Source organism: Ursus maritimus, unplaced genomic scaffold, assembly GCF_017311325.1.
Source record: "Ursus maritimus isolate PB19 unplaced genomic scaffold, ASM1731132v1 scaffold_13, whole genome shotgun sequence".
NCBI classification, from domain to species: domain Eukaryota; kingdom Metazoa; phylum Chordata; class Mammalia; order Carnivora; family Ursidae; genus Ursus; species Ursus maritimus.
Genome location: NW_024423675.1, coordinates 70,040,409 through 70,055,633, shown reverse-complemented (window position 1 = coordinate 70,055,633; position 15,225 = coordinate 70,040,409). Strand labels below are relative to the sequence as shown.

Sequence of the window (15,225 nt, the reverse complement as noted above, 5' to 3'; positions counted from 1 at the left end):
GATAAGCAACAAACCATCTAAGTGTTATTCCCATGACGTGCATCTGCTATATCCCGATTCCAAACTCTCTGTCCCCACTTCTCTCCTGACCTTTAGATCCTGTGTCTAATCACCCACTAAATATTTCGAGCGGACACCATCCTCCTCCCCACAAAGACTGCCCCTCGTTCCTGTGTCTGGTCTCCCCAAATGTCCCACCACCGCTGGGCCCTCAGCAGGGAGACTGTTCCCCCTGCGCCTCCACCGAGGGGCCTGCCCCACCCACCGAGGCCCAGCACGCCCCCCACACTTGGTCTTCTCATGGCGTGGCCAAGACCTCACGTGGAGGCTGGCGTCCACTGGGGACTGTGAGGTCTGCGTGACCCCAGGATAGAACTCACCTGGCTGCCTCCTCAGCCTCTTCAGGCAAAGGCAGGAGGGGCCAAACCCTGATGCTCTTCTCACAGCTCAGCACCTGAGAGGAAAATGTCCTACTGCTTCTAAAGATTTTACAGTAACAGTCTGGAAAATACGTTTGTAACTATTACGAACGTAGCGATCACTTTCTAGGAGATATATATTGCTAAAATTCTTACCGATCTTACAACATTTTAAGACCAGGTGCTGGGTCTCAGTTATTCAATATAATCAGATAAGAGAAGGCCAGTGAAATTAGCAGGAGATTAGGAAGTAGTTACTATGCGGAGTAGTTGTAAAACATATTAGCAAACTCTTGACGCCCCTGCTGTTGAGAGCTGAGGTCTGCATCCCCTCCCGAACCTGGACGTACTCTGGTGAGTGGTCTTCACCCAGACAACACAGTGGAAGTGAGGATGTGTGACTCTGGAAGCCAGGTCAGAACCTCTCCCTAGTTCTCCAGGAGGCCCTGCACCAACTTCTCATCTTCTCAGATGGAACACCAAACCAGGGAAAGCCCATGCCAAATTTCTGACTCATGGAAGTGTAAGCAAATCGAACGCTGACACCACTAAATGTAATTCATGCAGCAGTAGTAAGCAGAGCAATGACCTTAAAAAGAATGGGTTGCAAGACCGCTAAATGAAAAATGAATACATCGTAGGCAGCAGGAATAAGAGGCTGCCGGGGAGGGTGACGTCGGAAACACCCACTGTGGGGCATGAAGGGGCCTCAGCCAGGGCTGTGGAAGCAGCAGCCAACGAGCAGCAGGGCTCGTGAGGCTGGAGATTCGGCCACGGAGGTCTATGGGCAAAGCCTGCCTTCCTGAAGCTTCTCTTCCTTCCGGGACGCTCCCCCTTCTTCGTCCCTTCCCTTCCTCCCTCCTGACTGCAGGTCAGGGTGCTGCAGGCATGCTCTGGTGTCTTCCCTTGCAGCCTCATGCCTCACTGCTGAACTAGAACCCGTGGGACACAGGTATTCGGGTTGAATTCTTCCCTCACGTAGCACCAGGACAGCAAAACACCTCTAGAACTCTCTGCATGTCCACTGCTGACAGCCCCTTCTGACACTATTTCTCTTAAGACGTCATCAATGAGACTCTGTCGTCTCGGCAGTTTCTTCCAGCTGCCGCTACACATCTCTCCCTGAACCCTCACGTGTGGATTCTACAGCTTCCGTTTAGAGGCAAGCTCACCGAGGAACGTCTGCATTAGCAACTGTCACAACTGCTCTACTCTTGAAGACAACCCCGTCCGTACCCCTAGCTCATTCATATCCTGCTACGTGGAGAGTGAAGTACCCAAGCTCATTTCCACACGGGGACTTCCTGGCAGAGACGCTCAAATGTCTGTGGTTTACATGATTTAATTCACAAGGGGACAAGCTGTGGCCTCACGTGGTAAAAGGAACATTGCCACTCTTCACCACTGGCACATGGGGTAGCAGTCCCGAGCTAAGGCAACAACCTGCTGACCCAGCCACCACACCTCAAGTACTAAAATCACCAGAAACAACAAACACCGCCATTACTGCCTCTGCTGGATGTGGGACATGAGGCTCAGAGGGACGGAGCTGCACGGCCAAGGCCACGCTCCTGAGCGGCAGCCTCCAGTCGCCCCTGAGGTCTGGCTTGCCAGGCTGCCTGGACCCATGGGCAGGAGCCGTGCACGCCCGTCCCGATGGCCCGTGTGAGGCTCACCTGTTTTTTAAGCTGAGAAACTGGGTGGAAGTGAGCACGGTAGCCCTCTGCAAGACCAACCAATGATTTTATCGCTGCTTTTTCCTGGTTCAGAAAAAACAGACAAGGGTTACTGCGATGTGTGGACAGGCCCCCAGTTTTCTCTGGCTGAGTGTGAGTCATGCAACAGCTCCCATGTCACCATTTTCCTTCAGCTGTAAGAGAGCAAGACTCTTCACTGAAACAGGTCTGAGACAGTGGTCAAATCATAACCAACAAAGATTTTTTAAATGAAGCCAATTAACAATGATACATAACAAAGGGCACATCCGCTCTTTGTCCACAATCAGTGACACAAGAAATACATAAGAAAGAAGAAAGACTCCAAACAACTAGAAAATATAAGAACGTCTCCAAAAAAAATAGAACAGGAATTTAAACATTAAAAATCAGTACAACCAAAAATGAGTCATGTTGTTAAACACGTAAATACTGGACAAAAGGGTAGAATAACATTATTTACAGCTGATGTAACTGTGTGACTAGAAAATCCATGCTGGCTAACTAAAACTATCAGAAACAAAAAGAAAAGTCAGTGAGTTGAAAGCTAACTTAATATACCAATAATCAAATCAGTTGCTTTCCCACACAGAAGCAGTAACTCCCCAGAATTCTCAATAGCACAAAGCGAATCGCTATATATCCAGGTGCAAACCTTTCATTCGCTCTAAGACCCAAGTCCTACCGCATAGCAGAGAGGTTCTGTGCACAAGGCAGGCGGGCCAACCTCTGCGTGGGGCAGCCACAAGTCACACGTGTGAAGATTAGTGATGAAGCCACAAGAGGCCCTGTGTTTCGGCAGAGCACACGGCTTCTCCTCTGAGACCCGAGACCTGGGAGGATGGAGGGTGGAGGGAAGGAGGAGGGAGGGCCTATGGAGGACCCCTCTGGCGGCTATGCTGACAAGAGAACAAAGGGCCATTGCAGGGAGCGCAGGTGAAGGCTGGGGCAGCTCGGCCCAGCACACGGCACTGGAGTGCTGGGGACCAAGTCTACGGTGGAGGATGGAACACAGGACGTGGACAAGCAAAGAGAGGAGGATTCTGGCCTCTGGATGGCGCTGCGACTCACAGGGAGGCTCAGGGAGGGGAGGCTGAGGACATGGAGACACCATGTTCGGGAATAATTTTCACTGTTATAAAAACCATCAATTATCCCTAAATTAATCCATCAAGAGCCCATTCCTGTTTGTTACTTGGTTAGCCTTGGACTTTATGTTTACTGTAACTGTACACGTTTGCCTGCAATCCTAACAGGGAGGAGACGGAAATTCTGAAACAGAAGAGAGATGGGAAAGTAACCTTACAGACATTGAACTGTGTCACAAAGGTGAGCACACCAAGTCCACTGCACACACTACCGAGATGTCTGTCTTCCCAATGCTCTCGGGCCAACGTGCAAGCCCTTTGACAAAAAAAAAAAAAAACCCACAAAAAAAACAAAAACAAGTAAACCTAGATTCTCTAAATAAATTCCAACTGGATCAAAAGATGCAAATGGAAAAAAAAAACCTACAAAGGTACCAGGGAAATGCATGTATATGTTTCTAATTTTGGAAAGCAAAGGGTCTTTTAAGAATAATTCCAAATGTATAAGCCAAAACGTAAAGACCTCAAAACTTCAAGAAAAATAAGAAGCAAAATGCACACTGGAGTGGCAAGTACGGCTAATAAACCATAAAAATGCATAAAATGGAGCAAAAGACATTAATCGTACACAAAAGAATCACGGACTTCCAACAAACAATAAAAGACACCAAAGTTGGGGCGCCTGGGTGGCTCAGTCATTAAGCGTCTGCCTTCGGCTCAGATCATGATCCCTGCGTTCTGGGATCGAGCCCCACCTCAGGCTCCTCCACTGGGAGCCTGCTTCTTCCTCTCCCACTCCCCCTGCTTGTGTTCCCTCTCTTGCTGACTGTCTCTATCTCTGTCGAATAAATACATAAAATCTTTTAAAAAAAAAAAAAAAAGACAGCAAAGTAACACAAAACACAGAGATAAAAACATGGTCTTCCTGGAATGTTTTGCTTCAGAACTGTACTTGAACAAATTCACTTACACACGTGCCCAAGTGAACAAGGACTGTGTACTTCAGACACTGTAACTGGGAGTGTTCCACACGTCAGAACTCACCCATCCATGAGGAACAGCTTACATAAGCGAGGATACACGGATAAAAACGTCAAGCCGCTGATAAAAACCAGGTGGCACAAATGCTAGCCACAAAGAGGTCTCTTCCTCTAGCTACACCATGCGCTCGTGGGAAGACGCGGGAGCAGACGCCCACCTGGGAACCGTGCTCACCCGAGAAGGCGCCCCTGAGTGCTGTCACTTTTCCTATCACGTTTTCTGTTTTGTGTGAACCTCTACACAATCTTTACAGTAACTGTGACATGTTTAACTTGAAAAAAAGATGAAAATATCAATAACCCAAATTATTTGTTATAAAATAATAAAAGAATTAGTTGATCGATCAATGCAAATATTCCACCCGACCAATTTAATCATCATTTGTAAAGTTTCCTAATATGTTAAGTTAATCCTGTTTTATACTGGCTGTTTGGGTTGGTCACACAGTATCGGTTTACCTGCTGCAGCAAATACATGCACGTAACCAAATCAAGTCACGATTATGTGCTCGGATGGAGCCATACTGGAACTCAGATAAACTTAAAGAAAAGGTGATTAAGGGTTAATTACATTTGAAAATAAACTGCATTCTGTCACAGCTGAGTGACAGTGAATCTAATGGTTCTCTTCCCTATATGTTACCTCACAGGCTGCCGACAGATCTCCGGCAACGAATCTCAGTATAAGTACGATGGAAAATGCAAGCAACTGGTTTGCTACTTCTTTTGGGAATTCAGGTAAGTTGATTTCCCCGTGGCTTAAACGGTCTCTTATACGGGGGCCCTCCTGATGGTTCAGGAAATCCCAAAGAAACTCCTTTCAGAATAAAAACAGAGAAAATATTTTGTTAGTTTTCTCAACCGAGGGAAGAAAGAACGGGCCACGCGTGACCTATCTACGGAGCAGCAGTGTGTGCTCACAGAGACGAGGAAACCGAGCTTCAAAAAGACAGACTTAATCAAGGTCATACAGCTGAGGGACCATGCTGGGTTCTCCCTGGGAACTGTCTCTAACTGCACCCCCCACACACTCTGCTGCTGCTTGGGGCAGGACCCTCCCTGGGAAGCCCCGGTCTCTCTCACTGCACCCGCCATGCTGCTTGGGCAGGACTGACAAGGAAGTGGACAGAGCCAGTGCTTTCATAAAACTCACCAGGTCTTACTCACATCCCCCCTGAAGGAACAGGCTAAGGTGTCCATGTCTGGAAGCTAACTTTCCTCCTGCCTGAACACAGCTTCTCCCTGTCCTGCAGCCTCTAAGTGCCCTCTCTCAGATCACTCTCTCCTGCTTCCTTCCTCACGGCACAGGCTGCAGCAGAAAGAGAACTGCTGAGCCAGGCAAGTGGACAGAGCTGTCCCAGAGATCCGGGAGGGAGACAGAGGCCAGATACCCTAGTTCACTCATCCTAGCTTCCTGATGCCAGAGAGTGCACAGAACCCCACTAACGTCATGCAGGAACTAGAATCTAGGCTGCTAGGAACTCTCAGTTAAAAGGAATAAATATAAAAATTCTACTTAGAGTCCAAAGTAGCCACTGTAATAGCTTCCTAAAGTAAAAAAAAAAAAAAAAAAAGGTAAGTAGGAAATGGAAAAAATGGTCGACATCGCTATCCGTGACTGCTGCTCCCTCCAGCACCACGTTCCGTATGACAGACTCACATGCCATTTGGGAATAGGGCAGCTCTATCAGCAGGCCTCAGAAAAAGGACATTTAAACCCGAGCTGCACTCTGCCGCGTGCGTGACGTTGAGACAGTGCAGGGCGGCTCAGAAGCGCTCTTTGTGAGCATATCACAAGCCAAGATTACTTCATTTTGGAGAAGTGCTAATCACATCCATAAACAGAAGAATATCAGATCAGAAAAGGCCTAGTATTTTACCATTGCAGGCTCTCCGAGGAAAAGAGGAAGCTGATTGATTTTACCATCATTCAAGTGTTTTGCCAATATCTGAAACACCAAAAATACATACAGTGATTAATTAGTGCACACACATGTACATACAGAACCTTCAAAGGACCCGGCGTCTTTGGTTCTCACACACTGCAGAAGCCGAAGCACAGGAAGTAAGGACAGTCTTAGCAACTGGGTGCTGCACACAACCCACGAGCCACTGAGCCCACCCCGGAAGCCAGCGGTGTGCTGCGCACCGGCCAAGCGGGCAGGATAAAACAATGAATGAGGATAAAGACAAGACACGGCAGCCACCTGTTTTCTAAACCAGTATGACCTTAGGAATGTATGGGAACAGAGAGAGCTTCCTAATTGTGTGTGTATACGGGTGTTTATGTGTACTTACACGCATCTGTGTGAGTGATGATGTGTATATCTGGTATTCGTGTGTTTATGTGTATACATGTGTGTGGATGTGTACTTACAGGTGTATTCACGTGTACAGGTGCATATCACGTATGTGTATTTGTGCACACATACGCTGCTGTGGATTTACATGTGTGTGTCCATTTCTATGGATTTTGTACATATGTGTGCACGTTTCTGTGTTGTATGTATACATATATGTATGGATGCATTTGTATTTGTGTACTTACATGTATGTGTGTTCCTGTTTCTATGTATGGGTTCATGTATATTCACACGTGTGAGTGTGTATCCGTGTGTGTGTGTGTGTGGATAGAAATATACATCAGAGTTACCTTATATGCCACTGCTTAACACACCAGTTTGGAACGCAACCACCCGAATAACCCTATAGACCCTAATCCCATGAAGATACGACTGCACTATCTAATTTAACCGTCATAGCATCAAACATATTATGTATTACATTATAGCAAATTACTCACCTAACGGAATAAAGTCTACAGGCACATTGCTTGATTCCACCCGCCACTCATTCACTAAGGAGTCGAAGAGTTATCTTAAAGGCAAAGTAATCTCGACACCCAAATCTCTCCAGAGACTCTCCCTTTGTTTCCTCATGTCTGCTAACTCTGCGAAATCACACTTCAGGCTCTATAAGGATTATTATCCAGGATTACACACACGAAAGCCTCTGTACTCTAAAGTGATTAAAGATATTTTCGATGGCAATTTTTACTAGCCCAGATTTTCAGCTTCAGAATCACACACCCAATTCACAGATTAAATACATCAGCGTGCATGTTAAACTGCAGCGCATGTGTATTTCACGTGCAAGACAAGCGAGTGTTAATCTTTAAAATGCAACCTCCACATAATTATAGCATATAATATTAGGATCTCCTGGCATTTTCCAATGTTGCTCTTTCCGTAACTTCAGAAACTAGGTTAATCATACTGGATCCCAAAATTAGCCTGAAAACTATACTTAACATAATAAAGTGGTTTTTTTGCATGTGTGACTATCAACATTTCCTGTGTAGTAAAAAACAACATTTTGTTTGTTTCCAGATACTCCATAAGTCTACTTACTTCATCGAAGGTGGTATAAAGAGCCGTGGACTTCAGAAAAGAAAATAAAAGAAAAGAAATAATTAAAACAAAATATAAGTAGAGTGACATTACTCAAAGGAGAAAAACAATTCTAGTACACGGCCACAAATACGAAACCTTCTTTTGAAAATAAATCTTAACCTGGCGACACCTTGGGAAGAATGCCACTGGCGTCGCAGCACATCACACCAAGCTACGGTGAGCCCGGCAGGCCCTGCTCAAACTCTGCTCTCACACACGCTTCAGCTCACGTTCCTCCCATCACACAGCCCGACTCACACACATATTTGCGTGCAGGTGAGCACAACTGGACGTGTTCTCCCACAAACAGCCTGTGTTTTGCATGCTTCCTGGTGCAATCAGTCCCGTCTGCAGACAACAGGCTCTAGAGCCGGCTGCCTCAACATCTATGCCCGGCTTCTCCCCAGAAGCGAGACCCTGGGCACCCCCCACACAGGTATCTCTGCAAAATGGCACGCAGGTAGTGCCCATCTCGAAAGGCTTCTGGGGAATTCAGGAAGATTTTGCATACACTGTGATGAAATCAGCATTCTGTGGAAGCCAGCTCTCAAAGTGTCTCATTGACTAATGCTTATTAACATATCTTCAACTTAACACTATGAAACTTCCTTCAACATTTATTATGATACCTATATAATAGCACATACCTATAAAGTCTGTATCTTTAGCTCCCAAACCTATCCTGCTGACCTGAAAACTCTTCCTGAGCTCTATTCTAAATATCCGACTGCCTACTAAACACTGAACTTCTCCTCGATTGCCATGAACTGCACGCGTGAACTTCTACCTTGTCTTAAGGAACTGGTATCAATGTCTTATTTCTTACTCCTCACACGTGAGCTTCCTAAAGTCACACAGTCTTCCTCATCTTCCTTATGCAGTAAACAGGAACGGCACGGGCACAGCACTTTACAGCTGTAGAAACCATTTTCTCATGTGTCTTGACTCATAAATAAGTTGATGCCAGGGTCATTCTGAACAAGAGCCTGGCCTACAATCTAAGATAGTCTTTGATAAAAACAGTCATGCTATTTACTTGTGTGGTCAAATAACACGTAAACAGCCAAATCTGTTTAAGCCACCATGAAGTAATCCCAAGCATACTAGAGTGACAGCTGTGACAACCGGGGTTCTAGCTCTTTCTGCTGGAAGAGGGTGCTCCGCAATGCTGCCTAGCACTGCCCGGGACTGAGCTGACAGGACGGGCACTGGGCGTGGGCATCGGGGGACACAAACGTGAGCACTGCACTCTTAAGGAGGCTGCACCAGAAACCTGTACACACATGCACGTGAGGCAACAAAACAGACAGTACACAAGGAAGAGAAGGTGCCGAACTGGAGTGGTCACTGGGAGGTCACTCACATGGCCTGAAGTGGTCAGGCAGCGACCGTGGGCAAAGCCTGAGGAAAGACATGTTCTGGGACTGGCGAGGGGCCTCGGTTATGCCGGAGGAATCCGGCAGGAGACAGACCGGAGGAAAGCTGGACCATACGCAGTCCCGGCATGCCCCGTGCAAACGCGAAGCTCGTTGTAGGTACCGGGGTGCCATTCAAGTTTTGAGCAGATGAGACCATGAAAGATGTAAGAATCATTATCACTGTGATAATTATTATAATGTGAGAGGAGGCGGGTGAGGCCTCAGCGGTGAGAATGGGCGGGTGGGGCTGGACACCAAATGGACGAAGGGGACACAGCACCAGGTGGTGCTGGAGGCTGGGGCCGGGCGCGTGAGCGGATGAGGACAATAAGGAACACACAGAACAAATTTGTGGGAGAAAAAGTGAGCTTTTTAGAAATAAAGTAGTAGGGAAAACTCCTGTAAATGTTCAGCAAACAGAGTAAGCCTAACTCAAGAGGAGGACGAGCTGAGCTAGAGGAGACGACTGCCTGGGACAGCACCTGCCTTTCACCCTACAAACTGCTGTCCCAGCACTGCTCTGGCCACATCAACAACTCAGCACGTGTCGGGCTTTCGCTTTTATTAGGTTCAAAGTATTTTCCAATCCTTGCTCCCCTGCAAGTAAGGTGGCTTAAAACCTGGGAGGGAGTAAGATTTCCCGGAGGTAGATCCAGGGAGCACAGAGTTGAGAACACAATTCTGAAGAATGCTTCTGAAAAGGGGCAGAAAGCGGAAGCTGACTGAGTGAAAGAAACAAGAGTTCCAGGTACACTGGCCACTGATGTTCGCTCCGACACACTTGCCCCCTTGCCTCTGCCCGCCGTAGCCTCTGCAGGTAGTTGGGTATATGGCCACCCAAAGGCTTCCCCAAGCCTCCCTGGCCCAGAGCAAGGAGTGTCCTTGGGCAGGGCCACCTCCTGGGGCTACAATGCTGCACTGACAGTAATAGCTACAGAGAGCAGTAACATGGTTTCTACTTTTGCAACGAGTTTGAAATACTTGGAAATACAGAACTATCAAAAACAATCACAAATAATATGTCGTTAAATCATTATAATAGGAAGCCACAAAAAATGACAATCAAGCCTTCCAAAGAAAATTCTTAGCCAAAAAATTCATTTACTGGTAAACAAAAATGAGATATTAAAAACTTTTAATTAGGCAGAGAGAGCTGTCAATACAGCGGCAACCACCATCAATCACTAAAGCATACATACCTCAGCAGTCAGAAGTCTTTTCGGACATCTGTTAACTGTGGCAAAAACTCTCCTAAGCCCCGTCTCTAGCTGTGTCAGTAACAACACGGCACAGTCAGCAAACCTGCAAAATTGAAGGAAAATGGGTAAATCTCAAGCTTTAAAAGTAAACATTGGCACCAACCCCAAATAACTGCACTTTGTTCCAGATATTATCAATGTGCGTTAAGGCAAGGAGGGGTGACAGTACCCGCTAACGTGAGAAACAACACATAATCAGTCTGCTGAGACCCGTGAGCTTCAATCTCCTTTCCACTGTTCTGACATAAGAGAAAACATGCTTAGAAGCTCCCGAATAAGATGTTATCAAAGATCTGCCCGATTCCTCCCATCACTTGTAAGAAATACTCGTATTCCAGGATTTGGGTGGGTTCTCAAGGCACGAATGAACCTACACACAATGGAACCTGAAGGAAGGCCAAGGCCGTGGGCCTCACGACGTCCACGTGCACCTGCTCTGCTCCCCAGGAAACAGAGTCTAACTCACCTCCTCCTTGTTGCAGGGACACGCGGTTCTCTCACAGTAAGAACTCAAGTGACACTGAGAAGTTGATTCCAAACCACGATTATCGGTATGGACCCCGCCAAACGGCTGACGCATGTTCTGGTCAGTGCTGTGAAGGTGCTTTCTGCTCGGCCCCCCTGGAGAGGGCCCCCTCACTCACCTGTGTGACCTGAACGCGACTAACGCAGCTTCCCAGTACGGCAACATGACCTTTGATATGAAAGACGATTTCCTCATCACTTCTTCTAACACCGAAAGTACCTCAGAAGTGACCTCTGCAAAATAACAGAGCCTTAAGCACAACCACGCTCGTCAACCAAAGAAGGATGTAAGCAGACGCAGGGCGGGATGCCCACGGGTCGTAGGTGACTGCGGCAACCCCAGGGCACGCGCACGCGCACAACCGCCTGTTTAGTGACTCAGGCCACAGCTGAGAGGAGAGGACGTCAGGGCTGATCACGCTGACCAAAAGTAGATACATTTTCAGAAGACAGAGGAACAAGACTCAGCCCTGAGGTAAACTGTGGACTCTGCCTGATGATGACGTGTCCATGTAGGCTCATCCCTGGTAACGAATGTGCTCTGCGGGGCGATGTTGCATGTGTCGGGGCGGGGGTGTACGGGGAATCTCGGCACCTCCCTATCCATCTTGTTCCAAACTGAAAACTGCCCTAAAGTCTTAAAAAGTACGTATCATTGGCAGTCACTGGACCACCGAAGGGTCTGCGGTACGAAAAGGCTAAGACTGCTGGGACCAAGGTGACCTGGGCTATTCCTGCCATGATTTCCATCAGAGGTACAGCCCCCACAGCTCTGCTGCCCCAGTGGAAAAGGAATGGGGTCAGAGCAAACACACAGTTTGACTGCACTTTCAAGGTCTTGTGTCCCCCACCCCCATTAATTTGGTAAACGGCTTTGGCACCGAAAATTAAAAAGACGACGGAGGAGACCACCTACACTGGTGGCCTTTTTGGCATAATCATGTGTACAAAGGAGGGCTAAAAGGAGGGGAATGTACATTCCGAAATGGTCCTAAGCCATCTGTATGCACACACACTTGGAGCATGAACCATTTCTAACACGAATAATGGATTCACGCAGCCACGACTCTCAAAGACTCCCCAGCACAACCTGGGGGGCGCGGTGGGAGGAGGTGAGGTTTTATGTAGCGAAGTTTAAGCACCTTGGAAAGTTCATCTTTTCCTGCCTCTGGAGAGTAAGTAGTCCATCGAAACGGCTCATGTCCCCATGCTACCTCCTGACTTTATCCCTATCTTCACGAAGACACATTCAGGGGCAACTGAAGTACAGCACTTGCCAGGGAAAACGGCCAAATCCTTGAGGTCTGTAAGAGCTACGAAAGGCCGGTGTGCCAGCACACGTTCAGTTCGTTGCAAGTAACTCTTCAGCAGCTGACCCAATCCCGCAGTCAACAGTATCATCGCTGAACAGTATCTAGTGCAAACACCACAGGATCTGTTAGAAAAATGCACCGTCATACACAGAGACAGACTGACGTTGAAAAGAACAAGATTAAAATTAAGAAAGCACACCACCATTCGACTGCAGGAAACCCCCCCTGGCTGTGGGAATTCAGCTACGCGAGGGCTGGGAGGCTCGCGAGCGCAGGTCTCAGGGTCTCCCACGTCCCAGCGAGTGGTGCCCCTCGTCACCTCCGCAAGGCTCGGCCTCAGGCTGCCTCTGGGGTGGAAGTCAGTGGGGTCCCAACCCTGTCACCACACCAGGTGTTCATCGACCTCAGTCTGATCTTCAAATTCCTGCCTCAGAACTCTCATCTTTCTCAAAACACACTTTTCCCTGATGTAAAATTCAAGGTCAAACAAACGCCGAAGTACCTCAAAGAGAGAAAATGACCTTCCTACCAACATACTTTGGGGGGATTTCGTGAGGAGAGGCAAACCCGTGCCATAGGACATTACGCAGGTTGAGTCCACACGGAGATCCGACGAAGACTTTCAGCACGTCCATCTAATCAGGTTAAGAACAGATTACTGAACAGTTAAAGAATCACAGAATCACGGAATAAACTGATAGAATTGTGGGAGAATGTCTGCTTTCTTCTTTAGAACAGACCCAACACTCCGGCTGGCATACAGTAGTAGTATCAGTAGTAATAGTATTCAAACAACATTTACTGGGCGTCTAACATGTCAAACACATTTCGTGTGAACTGATCCTCAGAACAACCTATGAGGGCACTACTATTAATCCCACTGTGCAGATGAGGGATACGAGCATGGAGAGCTGGAAGCTAGGTCTCAGGGGCCACGAGCTACGACGGGGAATGAGATCTGTCCCAGGCTATGAGACATCGAGCGTGCCTACTACCTAGATAAAACAACACAGAGAGTAGGGGACGGGAACTGCACAGAAGGCAGACCCTGTGAGGAGGGGCTGCCCACTGATGCTCCTAGCCCAGGCCTCCCCTACTTCTCTGCTGGCTGGAAGCTCACCATTCACCTGCTGCCATCCCTCCACTTAGAAAGACTCCCGTCGGGGCTCCTGGGTGGCACAACAGTTAGGCGTCTGCCTTCGGCTCAGGGCGTGATCCCGGCGTTATGGGATCGAGCCCCACGTCAGGCTCCTCCGCTAGAAGCCTGCTTCTTCCTCTCCCACTCCCCCTGCTTGTGTTCCCTCTCCCGCTGGCTGTCTCTATCTCTGTCTAATAAATAAATAAAATTTAAAAAAAAAAAAAAAAAAAGAAAGACTCCCGTCATGGGGTTCCCGCTTCTCAGATGGTGAGACTCGTGCGTTCCCACGGGCTCGCTCTTGGTTAGAAGCGCAAAACTTCGGAACAGATTCAGGAAAAATGGAAGACATGCAGAGACTAAAAGAACTCAAAAGCAATCATACGAGAACAGTGAGCCCCCAGAAGACTCGGGGAAGGACAAACGCTGTGTTCAGACGCCTGAAGGACTCTTGCTGAGAGGGAACAGATGCAGAAATTCTGAATTTCTCTCAAAGGGCAGGACAAGCCAGAGCAGAAATTACAAAGAGCGTTTTCGACTCAGCATCAGAACCCTTGGCAACCAGTCTCTTCATGCAATTCCAGAAACTCTTGTCTATTTGTAGCACATGAATAGTAATACCTAATACTAGTAATCGTAACAACACTCTTAAAGCTATATTTATTTTTAATTTAATTTACTAACTTCAATTAATTGTTCATACCACCTGGGCAATCAGAAATACACAAGCCAATGAACTAGTAGAAGGATCTGCGCCTGAGAGTGGCTGCAGGTCGGCAAGAGGCTAACAGCACCCAGGCAGACAATAAACAACGGGTCAAAACACCTGGATCTGTTTCAGATTTCAGTGTAACTACAGGTATTTTGTACTTGATCTTCACTCCATATTCTCCACTAAACAAAGTGAGCTTTAAGCTGACAAGGGACCACTATAAAGTGGGAGGTCTTTACTGAAAACAGATTTCTTATCCAAAAATAGTGAGTCTAGCTGGTAACATATTACACCAGTATTTTAAACATCATCCTGGCTCAGCTGGCTCGGCTTTACACAGGACACTATCCTGGTGTTCTTCTGCACCTTGACCCTGCTTCACTCGGTTGCCTAAAGGTTATTCGTTAGTTTTATTTTTTTTTTTTTAAGATTTTTTATCTATTTATATGACAGAGATAGAGACAGCCAGCGAGAGAGGGAACACAAGCAGGGGGAGTGGGAGAGGAAGAAGCGGGCTTCCAGCGGAGGAGCCTGATGGGCTCGATCCCATAGCGCCGGGATCACGCCCTGAGCCAAAGGCAGATGCTTAACGACTGCGCCACCCAGGCGCCCCTCATTAGTTTTAAACAGCCTTGGTCATGTGGCCTGTCGAAGATTTTGACAAAGTAGACAGTTCTGCATGTTTTTAAATTGGCATCTAATTTTTTTTCACAGGAAGCCTGAACAGTTTCAAAAGGGCATAAATTCCCACATTTTAAAAAATGGATATTTTACGATAAAACTTTAATACCACTCCCTGAATGGTTCAAATTTTATTCTAGAATATGTAATTATGGTAATTATTAATGTATAATTAATGAAAGCAATAGAGTTCAAATTGTTCATCTGGCTGGCCCCCCAAGGCCATCCCACCAGAGACTATTACAGCACGCTAAGACTCAGGGTAAGAGAGACTTGTGTCTTGTGCCTGGAAAAGTGGCAATTTTGAAAGGGGAGGTGGGTAGGGAGAGTATGCTCGAATTACAGCTGTCATCCATTTTTCCCACTGCAGCATCACTTTCTGAGGAACAGAAGTAGCGCTACCACAGACGGCTGTGCTGCGTCGACTCTACCAAGTCCAGGTGAACAAGCTTACCACCGACCGCCCAA

At 47.2% G+C, this 15,225-nt stretch overlaps 1 protein-coding gene across 1 annotated transcript in view; it reads right to left on the bottom strand.

Moving 5' to 3' along the window:
• The window catches only part of ERMARD (ER membrane associated RNA degradation), a 27,226-nt gene that overhangs the window by 5,853 nt on the left and 6,148 nt on the right, over nucleotides 1-15,225 (bottom strand). The window contains exons 6-15 of the mRNA XM_008688541.2: nucleotides 15,212-15,218; nucleotides 12,767-12,864; nucleotides 12,194-12,330; nucleotides 11,036-11,150; nucleotides 10,332-10,434; nucleotides 7,673-7,702; nucleotides 6,143-6,211; nucleotides 4,906-5,079; nucleotides 2,096-2,179; nucleotides 381-454 (exon numbers count right to left, since the gene is read on the bottom strand). Of these exons, the coding sequence (XP_008686763.1) occupies nucleotides 381-454; nucleotides 2,096-2,179; nucleotides 4,906-5,079; nucleotides 6,143-6,211; nucleotides 7,673-7,702; nucleotides 10,332-10,434; nucleotides 11,036-11,150; nucleotides 12,194-12,330; nucleotides 12,767-12,864; nucleotides 15,212-15,218 (891 nt within the window). The remainder of the gene's footprint in view (nucleotides 1-380; nucleotides 455-2,095; nucleotides 2,180-4,905; nucleotides 5,080-6,142; nucleotides 6,212-7,672; nucleotides 7,703-10,331; nucleotides 10,435-11,035; nucleotides 11,151-12,193; nucleotides 12,331-12,766; nucleotides 12,865-15,211; nucleotides 15,219-15,225) is intronic.